Raw genomic sequence first — 12672 nt, forward strand, 5'->3', positions numbered from 1 at the left:
ACTTACAAATCAACAAGTTAGGCTGTTGCAGTTTCATCTATGCTGGCAGAAGACAAGAGATCCTGGGTCAGAGACAAAGAACTTTGTTACTCATGGCAGTAGAAGTAGCCAGAACATCAACATTTTCTCATACTTGTACCTTGAGCCTCGATCCCTAGAGGGTGACAGAGGAAAAGGGCAGGTGACACCTGTGTTACTAGAGGAATTCTGAATGTAAAAACCGGAATCTTTTATCATAGGAAGTAAACATGCTTGCTCTTTGCTCTAGAGGGAGACATCTCTCTGTCTTCAAAGGCTTTCCACTATGCAAACATCCTTGAAAAGATTGTCCAGTACAATCTTGAGCAATGAGGAGTCCTAGATTATTATTAATATTATAGCAAAGTGTTATTGAGTAACCTTTCAAAAATTATTTCCATGGGTTATATTAAAAATTGTGTTTTAGTTAGTCATTTAAATTAACCCTGTTTGTATAAGGGTGTTCCCCTGGAGAAGGGACAGGCTACCCACTCAAGTATTCCTGGGCTTTCCTGGTGGCTCAGACAGTAAACAATCTGCCTGCAATGTAGGAGACATGGGTTTGGTCCCTCGGTTGGGAAGATCCCTTGGAGGAGGGCATGGCAACCCACTTCTTTATTCTTGCCTGGAGAATCCCCATGGACAGAGGAGCCTGGCGGGCTACAGTCCATGAGGTCGCCGAGAGTCGGACACGACTGAGCGACTAAGCCCGGCACAGAACATATAAGGGTAGTTAAAAAAAAAAAAGTATTTTGAAATCTACAGTGAGAATAGAGTAGAGTCTGGGAAGTATTCATTCATATTCTTGATCCTGGACTTCTGTTTCCCAGGTGGCTCAGTGGTAAAGAATCTACCCCACCTGCCAAAGCAGAAGACGCAAGAGATACATGTTCAATCCCTGAGTTGGGAACATCCTCTGGAGTAGGAAATGGCAACCCACTCCAGTATTCTTGCCTGGAAAACTCCATGGACAGAGGAGCCTGGTGAGCTACAGTCCATAGGGCTGAAAAGAGTCAGACATGACTGAATACACACACACATACTAATAAAACAAGTTTTAGATTAGTATAACGTTGCCAATCTTTTTATTTTGCCATCTATGGAAACAGTGCCTTCAGAATACCTAAATCATATTTACCATTGCTACCGGTTCAAAAAGAATGTATATAACAACTAATGCAATATGGTAATCTGGACTGGATCTTGAAACAGAAAGAGGAAATTAATAGAAACACTAGTGAAATATAAATGTTCAGAACCTCATAATCAGTAACATACCATGTCAGTCTTTTAGTTTTTGACAAATGTTCTCAGGTGATGTAAGGTGATAACAATAGGAGAAATCGAGTGATAGATATGCAAGAACTTTCTGTGCCATCTTTGGGACTTTTTTGTGAATCTAAAATTATTTCAAAATAAAAAGGCTATTAAAATTAAAAATGGATAGTCTTTATAATCAAAGAGAAGACAAGAACAAATCTCAGAACAAAGGACAGTCATATGAAAATTACTTTTAACTTTATGAAAAATTGACTGAATTGCCCTTTTTTTCTTGCTTTGGCATGAACCGGTAAAGATTTTGGCATGCAGTAGTGTAGATCCATGGGTTATCAACCGTGTGTTAGTGTCATTTAATTTTAATTTACTGTAAAATGAGATGAGATTGTTTTTCTCTCTGTTTCCCTTAGGGAGCCTGTGGAATCAGATATCCTTATACTTTGTAACTGAACAGATGTTTAACCTATGTCCCTTTTATGAATCCAGTCTGAGTCTATATAATCCCAGGTTATACATTTTAATCAGGATAAGTTGCTGGATCCTCTCCAAAGTAAAATTTAGCTTTACTAGGAATTTCCTTGATCCTAATGACCCTAGGGAGACTCGGAATTTTCCCGACTTTAAAATGTCATTTCTCACTATTTAGAGGGAGAGGCAAAGTTGAGGGGAGGGCAGATTCATCATGTCAATGCCAACCAGGAGGAAATTGGGAAAGAGGCGATTGTAAACAAGCACCTGGAAACAGGTTCCAGCCTTGTAGCCACAAACAAAAGTCCAGTCAGTGCACATGCCTGGGAGAAATTTAGGGTGCAGTCGAGATCAGGGGCAGGTCTTCAGTTCCTGCAAAGGGGAATAGTCTAGAGCATAGCTTCTCAGCCTAAGGCAGCATGTTGGAATCATCTGGGCAGTTTAAAAAAAAAATGCTCAAGTTTCTTCCCTAGAGGTCCTGATATAAATGGCATGGAGTGAGGTTTGATCTTTTATAAAAAGCTTCCCTTGTGCCAGTAATGTGACACTAATGTGAGCCCAAAGTGGTGAACTTCTAGTGTGAGCAAGGATTTCACATATGCAGGAGGGTGTCTGATCTGCAGGGCAGAAGCTAGTCCTGGACCTGGTGCCCATCAAGGGGAGAGAGAGCTGTGACTCAGGGGGGACGCAGGATCACAAGGGTTACAGGCTGGTGTTTCCGTCTGGAGATGTCTGCACTGACCTGTCCCTTTTAGAGTGACTAAACTCGTACTGATTTGCCTGTGACTTTCACAGATACTGCACTGAATGACCTGCATCCTGGCAGACCCCTTAGTTCCAGGCTAATGGGATGTTGATTGCTCTGTCCCTTTTAGTCCTGCTCAAAGCATCCTGTATGGTACCATCTTAGCAGCACCTACAAAATGTAGCTTTGCTCTTCCTGTCTGTATATGGTAAAATTCTCACATATTCTTGTTTCTCCTTCCCCCCTCCATTTTGTTTCTGAAAAAAACAGCTGTTTGGGGATAAGAGAAGAAATAGAAAAGAACTATGGCTGTTTACATTCTTAATGCTTCAGTTATAATAGAATCTGCTCAGAAACTAGTGTAAGACTTCAGAGAGCTCAATAAATGAGGAGTTTTAGAATGCAGAGGCAGATGTAGTGAAAAGCAGTTGTTTTCAAATTTTAGAGTGCATGGAAGACACCTGAGAGCTTCTAGAGCCTCCAATTGAGTATGTCCGGGGAGAGGCTTGACAATCTGCATTTCTAACAAGCTGTTGCTTTGGGGCTGGACACGACTCTTTGAGAACCACCAACATAAGGCGACTTGACTCTGCATCAGACATACATGGGTGAGAAGGCTCACGTTCAATCTACGTTTTCTCACATTCATCAGTTGTCATGAAGTAGTACATTTATCACCAAGCAGAAGGCCCAGGATATGGCTGACACTTTCATTCTTCAGATGATGATTTGAAACATCTCAGTCTTTCTGCTGTCTTCTACTTGGGGATGGTCTGGGAATACCGGACCACCTGACTTGCCTCTTGAGAAATCTGTATGCAGGTCGGGAAGCAACAGTTAGAACTGGGCATGGAACAACAGACTGGTTCCAAATAGGAAATGGAGTATGTCAAGGCTGTATATTGTCACCCTGATTATTTAATTTCTATGCAGAGTACATCATGAGAAACTCTGGGCTGGATAAAGTACAAGCTGGAATCAAGATTGCTGGGAGAAATATCAATAACAGATACACAGATGACACCACCCGTATGGCAGAAAGTGAAGAAAAACTAAAGAGCCTTTTGATGAAAGTGAAAGAGGAGAATGGAAAAGTTGGCTTAAAACTCAGCATTCAGAAAACTAAGATCATGCCATCCAGTCCCATCAATTCATGGCAAATAGATGGGGAAACAGTGGTTGGTTTGATCTCCTTGCAGTCCAAGGGGCTCTCAAGAGTCTTCTCCAACACTACAGTTCAAAAGCATCAATTCTTTGGCGCTCAGCTTTCTTTATGATCCAACTCTCACATTCAGGCACGACTACTGGAAAAACCATAGCTTTGACTAGATGGACCTTTGTCAGCAAAGTAATGTCTCTGCTTTTTAATATGCTGTCTAGGTTGGTCATAGCTTTTCTTCCAAGGAGCAAGGGTCTTTTAATTTCATGACTGCAGTCACCATCTGCAGTGATGTTGGAGCCAAAAAAAAAAATAAAGTCTGTCACTGTTTCATTGTTTCCCCATCTATTTGCCATGAAATGATGGGATGGATATCATTATCTTTGTTTTTTAAATATTGAGTTTTAAGCCAGCATTTTCACTCTCCTCTTTCCCTTTCATCAAGAGGCTCTTTAGTTCTTCACTTTCTGCCATAAGGATGACATCATCTGTGTATCTGAGGTTATTGATATTTCTCCCGGCAATCTTGATACCAGCTTGTGCTTCATGCACATCAGGTACATTTCTGCATATTATCACTCTGCTTATTTAACTTATATGAAATGTGAAATGCCAGGCTGGATGAAGCACAAGAAAGTTTCATTTTAGGAGGAGGAGGGAATCTGAGAAGACTTTTTGGAAAAGGTGACCCTAGTCCATCTTGGAGCTGATAAAGGTGTTATTTCCTATGAGGATCTGGATTGAGAGCAAATGACCATGGCCTCATGGCTGTACTGGAATTGGTTTTCCTTACTGAGTTTTCATAGTTTTATAACCCAGGCTGAGTAACTTTCTTTGCATTATCATCTCATCCTATTTATAGTAAATTCTACTTTTCTTTTGAGATCTTTCTGTCTGCTTAATAAAAATGTGGTTTGTCTTTGAATTTTTCAAATAAATGATTATTTTGACTTCCCTAGAATTAAATTTGCAATAAGCTTTTTTTCCCCAAAGGAAATAAAAACCAATATGACATGTGAATTAATATGTAGCTCATTTTTATAGAGTTAGATAATTTTTTTACCTACAACTATCTAATTATCTAAAAATAAACATCTGTACTGTTATGACTGTGTTATTAAATCAAGTAGTATGAGGAAAGTTTCAAGGACAATGGATTTCTGGAACAAAAGAGATAGTAGGGAATAAAATCATGACTGGCAGTTGAATAAAGGGCTGAAGTCTATTGGGATGTGCTGGCTTTTTTCTTTTCTTACAACATCTGTCTTAGGTTATTATTTATATAAGACCTACTTCCATAAAGCATCTATTTCCTCAAGAAAGTCATATGAAGATATGGAGACCCTTTATTATTGGTAAGATTTGAGTAAGTTGGCTTAAGTGTTAGTCTCTATTGAAATATATAATTTTTAATAAACTGCATTTTATTATCTTAAAATGCAAAGCATCTTTTAAAACAGGTATGTATAAAGGAATACAATTATATTTCTCCTTTAAAATATCCACTAAAATTTTAAATGCACATATTCTTTGACCTTCCAGGCCACATCTGGTAGTCTAGCCTACGTACATACTGACAGAAGTGCACCAAAAAATATATGAAAGGATGTCTGTTGCAGTAGCCTAACCATCCAATTGTGCAGGTTTGTTTAAATGAATTATGGTTCATGCCTGTGATGGAATATTCTGCCATCATTGAAAGAATGAGGTTGATGTCAAGGTTACCTTAAGAAAAAAAAATCAAGTGGCAGAACAGTGTGGGTAGTGTAAACTATATGTGCACTGAAAGAATATATGTTTATTTATGTATATGTACAGTTCCTTAAATATGCATAGATGATTCCTGATGTGGTACACAAAATCTGTGGTACACAAAAAAGGTAAAAGTGTTTACCTTTTAGGTGACAATTACAGCCTGGACAATGTGTAGGAAGGGGATATTTTTACTCTTTGTCATGTACTCCTGAATTCTTAGGATTTCTGCCATTAGTATTTATTATTTTAAAAACAATGTATAAAAATACTTATTTAAAAGCAAAAATCTATTAAATTTATTTATTTATGTTAATAATTTAACAATAGATTTATATAAATTACAGGAGCCTTTAAATATTAAGGCCTCTGTTCTGGACTAAGAAATATTTCCAGGCATATCAAAGGAAAAAGAAATCATTTTAGTTCTAAGTTGAAATAATTAGTGATTTATGGCAAATAATTCCTGAAAAAAATTGTAACACAAAATTAATTTCCACTGTTATTTGGAAAATTACAGATAATGCTGGTTGAGAGCCTCAAGATTTGAATGATAATAGTCTAAATGGAGGAGAGCCCCCCCTGGTGTTTATGCTTTTCTTGAAGTGTCATGGAAATATTTGATAATGATTCAACCATATTGAGCTCTTCACTTCATTTGCTAGGTTTTTGTGCAGATGGATCATGATCATATGCTGTTTTTGGATTGACTCCTATTTTTCAGAACCAGAAAATTAGTGAAAGATTTTTTTTCTATTATCTACTCATCTGTTTAGCTCCAATATAATGAAGGATTGTATCAAAACATAAATTCTTTGTCCTTTTTTATGATTTAATATAACATGTTTCCAAAGTTGGCATTTTAAAAAAAAACTAGTAATTTATAAAACATGTTTTATGTGCTTTTAACACTGATATATTTTCCCCACATACTATGACTTGTCAACTTCCATTATTCCCTCATCTGATACCGTAATTTTGTGATTACCATTTATCTTTGTTTCTACTGTCTTTCTAGCTATTTCTCACTGTGAGTGTTAGACTTCTGTGACAGATCTTATGGGTTTTTTTAGTCAGTATCCAATTTAAAGAAATACTTTTAGATAGAATTCTTTTTCCAGGTCACCCCATTGACTGTTGGTCTTTGTGTCTGGCCAATCAAATGCTTGGCTTCCCAGGTGATGCAGTGGTAAAGAATCCCCTGCCAATGCAGGAGATGCAGGTTCAATCCCTGGGTCAGGAAAATTCCCCTGGAGGAGGAAATGGCAACCCACTCCAGTATTCTTGCTGGAAAATTCCATGGACAGAGGAGCCTGGCAGGCTACAAAGAGTTGCAAAGAGTAGGACATGACTGAGCACACACATACAATCAAATGCTAAAGTTTCGATTTCTAGCCCAATCAGATGTGTCCAGGAAATCAAGGTCATTTGAAGCATAATGAAATGCTTCCACTAATGCTTCTCCTCCACTAATCTTGTGGATAGTTCACCAGACCAAAAGCCCAACAGAGTGAATTTAAAATTCTGTTAAATTTACTCCCCCACTGCTACTCCAAAAATTAAAAAAAAAAGACACACAAGGCAAACAAACAAAACAAAATCAGCCTAGGAAAAGCTTAGATTTGCACTGCATAGCTCAGAGGTTCTAGGTCCAACTTATAAGTAGTATATGGGAAAGGACATAGATGTTGCATTCACACACTCACACAAAGTTTGCACCCCAACTTGGCAACTTCCCAGGCAGACAACCTTGACTCTCAGAGACTGTGACTTCCTATGTGAAATAGAGATGACAATATTTCTTTGTAGAAGTGATGTGAGGATAGGAAGATTGTGTGTGTAAAATGAGTAGGACAATAAGTGACACACAGTAATTATAATAGTGGAAAACATTTATTGAGTGTGTACCAAGTGCCAAGCATTATCCTAAGCCCTTAATGCATGTTAGCTCTTTATTCCTGTGAACAACCTTATGTGATTATTACACAGGGAGGCTCTGTGATTTGCTTGAGATTGTATGACTAGTAAGTGAAGGAGTTGATAGCTCCAGCTGTTAACATCTAAACCAACCCTTTCCTGGAAGTCACGGCCTGACTTTGTTTCTGCCCATAAGTCTATGGCCTCCTGGGTTCCATCTGCTGTCAGAACTACACCTGAAGTACTTCCCTATTTTATCCTCCATCCAGTCCAACCCCAGTCTTCAGTTCATGGTGCTCAGTGACTCCATGGGAATTTGGAGATATCAGGGCTCGCACTGTGTGCCTTCCTGCCTGCTCTTTGTCCCTCAGCAAAGCTGAACTTCACCCTATTCTTGGGATTATCTCATGAGGAGAAACAGGCCACCTTCCCCAGAATTCCAGTGAAGATCATATCTTCACCTTTGTTCCATTACTATGTCTTCCTGTTCTCACCTCTGCACTTGTAAAGCATTGTGTATTTTAAGTAGGGTTAGTCCTTAAGACAGATTGTGAAATAGATAACATTTGCCCTTTAAACCACCCATTCCTTTAGTCCTTATGTCACTATTTCACATCTCAGTGAGCCAGCTGAACTAGAAGCTTTCAGCTTCTGAGGAAATGAGAAATTAGTGGGGGAATGAGAAGGATCATTTAGACCTATGCTTCTCAAACTTTATTGTGCGCATGAATCACCTCATGCTCCACTGTGTCCTCAGTCACTCGTCGTGTCCGACTTTTTGTGACTCCATGGACTGTAGCCTGCCAGGCTCCTCTGTCCATGGGATTCTCCAGGCAAGAATACTGGAGTGGGTTGCCATTTCCTTCTTCAGGGGATCTTCCTGATCCAGGGATTGAAGCCATGTCTTTTGCATCTCCTGCATTGGCAGGTGGATTCTTTACTATTGTGCACTTTGTTAAAAATGCCGATTCTGACCCATTGGGATGGGGCCTGGGATTCTGCATTTCCAACATGCTTCTGCTGATGCTAGTGCTGCTGCTGTTTTCTAGACCACACTCTTGAGTAGCCAGCATCTAAAGACTAGGGTGCCACCTTGAGATGTCAGAGGCTATACCCTGCTAACATTTCCAGGAATATTTAATCCAAAGAAATGAGTCTCTTGGTGAAATTTAGTTAATGTGACTTGCTGGTAGAAGAAAATTCTCAATTTTAGACCCTGCTCTGGACTGCCTACCAGTAAAGCCATTCGGTTGGAGAAAAGAATATCATAAAGTTGTCAAGTTTTGATATAAACACTGTGAAAGAAGGCATTTTCCTCCATTAATTTAATTTAGTAGTACTCAGATGATATGTATTCATTTTGCTTAATTTTGAGAAAATAGTCATTTTTTGTTACTCAATGTTAAATGAGCTTTCCAGGTGGCACCAGCAGTAAAGAACCTGCCTCTCGATGCAAGAAACATAAGAGACATGGGTTCAGTCCCTGGGTCTGGAAGATCCCATGGAGGAGGGCATGGCAACCCACTCTGGTGTTCTTGCCTGGAGAATCCCATGGACAGAGGAGCCTGGTGGGCTACAAATCCATAAGGTTGCAAAGACTCGGAGGACATGATTGAAGTGACTTAACATGCGTGCATGCAAGGTTGAGTTCCTCAGGGGAGCTCAACTAGGGAAATAGCTCACTGAACTTTTCCTGGTGCTGGGGGTCACATATGCATTTCAATATGTGTTTCTTTGTTCCATCTATCATCACCTACATAAAAGGAAACTTAAGTCAACTTTTATTTCCTTATCTTTTGATTTGGAGTCAGCTCACTGGGAGTGCTTATGAATAATTCTGTTAGAAATAAATGGTCTGATAATACTAATCTGGATAATGAAACTTTGTACAGAGCTGTGTACATGAAGGGGTGCAGTGTGGGCAGAAGACTGTGAAATGACGCGGCTGATTCTCTTTGTGATGGCAAAGGTTTATGTTCTCTATTTCTGCTTTCAGGGGGGAGAACACTGTTACTACCAGGGCCACATCCGAGGAAATCCTGCCTCATTTGTGGCATTGTCAACATGCCATGGACTTCAGTAAGTGTCCCCAAAGTTTTTGCATCATCCATTTTTTCCCAGTGATTTGCTTTATTTTTAATGCACTGCGGTTGAAATCTCTATTTTATGTCAAGAGCTATTAATAGTTTTAAAACAGTGATGGATCAGGGCTTTTTTTCCTCTGTGGTTTGTAAACCAAGCAGATTGTTAAATTAGAGTTGCAGAAGCCAGAGGCGCTAATGATTATAATATGCTTCCTTAGTGATGTTTGAAACATTTTTCTAGTTTCATCCAGATGGAAATAGGAGTAGTTTGCATAACTTTGGTTTCTGTTTCCGTGGGTGTTTAGCCCCTTGTTACCAATTCTGTCCTTCCTCTTCCTTGATGTTCATTTTTATATATGTATGGACTAATAGAAATTTCAAGACAGGGAACTCCTGACTCCTTGTACAAAAACAAAGGGTGACCATAGGAGCTCATGTATTTTAGCCCTTTATTCAGCCAGAATCCCACCTAACCTACAGCAAACTCATGGGAGGGTCCATTTGTTCTCAGAAATTTCTATGGAATGGACTTCATCCTTCCTCAGGGTCTTGCTTCCTTTCTCAGAACTTTCACTATCAAAGTGTGTTTGCTGGTGTTTAACATGGGAATACATCAGCTTCCTCCATCCTGTCCATGATGGTGATACCAGGTGCCTGTCTATCTCTTTCTTGTCTTGTGACCCCTTATAAAGCTACTTTGTCATCCCTCAGCATTTTGTTGTTGTTCTTTCATTAAATCATGTCTGACTCTTTACGATTCCATGGACCACATCACACCAGGCTCCTCTGTCCTCCATTATCTCCTGAGTTTGCTCCAATCCACATCCACTGAGTCAGTGATGCTATCTAACCATCTCATCTTCAGCCTCTCCCTACTCCTTTTGCCTTCAGTCTTTCCCGGCATCACAGTCTTCTCCAGTGAGTCCACTTTTTGCATTTGGCAGCCAAAGTATTGGAGCTTCAGCTTCAGCATCAGTCCTTCCAATGAGTATTCAGGGTAGATTTCTTTTAGGATTCACTGGTTTGATCTCCTTGCTGTCCAAGGGACTCTGAAGGGTCTTCTCCAGCACTACAAATTGAAAGCATAAACTCTTCAGTTCTTCATGGTCCAAATCTCATATCCATACATCCTGCTGGAAAAACCATAGCTTTGATTATACAGACTTTTGTTGGCAAAATGATGACTCTGCTTTTTAATCCTCTGTCTAGGTTTGTCATAGCTTTCCTTCCAAGAAGCAAGCACGGTGATTGTCCATAGTAATTTTGAAGCCCAAGAAAATAAAATCTGTCACTGTTTATACTTTTTACTCCTCTATTTGCCATGAAGTGATGGGACCAGATGCCATGATCTTTGTTTTTTGAATATTGAGTTTTAAGCCAACTTCTCTCTCCTTTTTTACTCTCATCAAGAGGCTCTTTAGGTCCCCTTCACTTTCTTAATGATAACATTAGAGTGGTATCACTTGCATATCTGAGGTTGTTGATATTTCTCCTGGAAATCTTGATTCCAGCTTATGATTCACCCAGCCTGGCATTTCACATGATGAACTCTGCATATACTTCTGCTTTAGTGACTACTACACCAAAGCCTTTGACTGTATAGATCACAACAAACTGGAAAATTCCCCCAGGTCTCTGGGAATACTGGACCACCTTACCTGCATCCTGAGAAATCTGTATGCAGGTCAGGAAGCAACAGTTAGAACTGGGCATGGAACAACAGACTGGTTCCAAATTGGGGAAGGAGTATGTCAAGGCTATATATTGTCACCCTGCTTATTTAACTTACATGCAGAGGACATCATGCAAAATCCTGGACTGGATAAAGCACAAGCTGGAATCAAGATTGCCGGGAGAAATATCAATAACCTCAGATAAGCAGATGACACCACCCTTATGGCAGAAAGCGAGGAAGAACTAGAGAGCCTTTTGATGAGAGTGAAAGAGGAGAGTGAAAAAGCTGGCTTAAAACTCAACATTCAAAAAACAAAGATCATGGCATTCGGTCCTATCTCTTCATGGCAAATAGATGGGGAAACAATGGAAACAGTGACAGACTTTATTTTTTTGAGCTCCAAAGTCACTGTAAATGGTGAGTGCAGCCATGAAATTAAAAGACCCTTGCTCCTTGGAAGAAAAGCTATGACAAACCTAGACAGGACATTAAAAAGCAGAGACATTACTTTGCTGACAAAGGTTCATCTAGTCAAAGCTATGCTTTTTCCAGTAGTCATGTATGGATGTGAGAGATGGACTATAAAGAAAACTGAGTGCCAAAAAATTGATGCTTTTGAACTGTGGTGTTGGAGAAGACTCTCGAGAGTCCCTTGCACTGCAAGGAGATCCAACCATCCCATCCTAAAGGAAATCAGTCCTGAATATTCATTGAAAGGACTGATGTTGAAGCTGAAACTTCAATACTTTGGCCACCTGATATGAAGAGCTGACTCATTGGAAAAGACTCTGATGCTGGGAAAGACTGAAGGCAGGAGAAGAAGGGGATGACAGAGGATGAGAATGGTTGGATGACATCACCGACTCGATGGACATGAGTTTGAGCAAGCTCCAGGAGTTGGTGATGGACAGGGAAGCCTGGTGCTGCAGTCCATGAGGTCACAAAGAGTTGGACATGACTGAGTGACTGAACTGTACTGAACCCTCATGTAAGTTAAATAAGCAGAATGGCAGTATACAGCCTTAACATGTGTGCGTGCATGTGTTTGTGTTCCATTTCTGTACTCGTGTCTTGCTCTTTGCGACCCTATGGACTGTAGCCCACCAGGCTTCTCTCTCCATAGGATTCTCCAGGCAAGAATACTGGAGTGGATTGCCACACCCTCCTGCAGGGGATCTCCCAGACCCAGGAATGAACTCGTGTCTGCCTCTATCTCCTGCATTACAAGCGGATTCTTTACCCACTGGGTCAATTGGGAAGCTCACAGCCTTGACATACTTCTTTCCCAGTTTTGAACCAGTCTGTTGTTCCATGTCAGGTTCTAACTGTTGCTTCTCGACCCACATACAGATTTCTCAGGAGACAGGCAAGGCGGTCTGGTACTCTCATCTCTTTAAAAATTTTCCCCAGATTGTTGTGATCCACACAAAGGCTTTAGTGTAGTCAGTGAAGCAGAAGTAGATGTTTTTCTGGAATTCTCTTGCTTTTTCTGGAATTCTCTTGCTTTTTCTGTGATCCAGCCAATGTTGACAATTTGATCTCTGATTCCTCTGCTTCCTTGAAACCCATCTTGTAC

General features: G+C 40.0%; 1 protein-coding gene across 14 annotated transcripts in view; it reads left to right on the forward strand.

The window, feature by feature from the left end:
• Window positions 1-12672, forward strand: part of ADAM22 (ADAM metallopeptidase domain 22) — a 224978-nt gene that overhangs the window by 129245 nt on the left and 83061 nt on the right. For all 14 annotated transcript variants that reach the window (XM_043872822.1, XM_043872825.1, XM_043872824.1 and 11 more), the window contains exon 5: window positions 9334-9416. In XM_043872822.1, the coding sequence (XP_043728757.1) occupies window positions 9334-9416 (83 nt within the window). The remainder of the gene's footprint in view (window positions 1-9333; window positions 9417-12672) is intronic.

Source organism: Cervus elaphus, chromosome 18, assembly GCF_910594005.1.
Source record: "Cervus elaphus chromosome 18, mCerEla1.1, whole genome shotgun sequence".
Classification (NCBI taxonomy): Eukaryota; Metazoa; Chordata; class Mammalia; order Artiodactyla; family Cervidae; genus Cervus; species Cervus elaphus.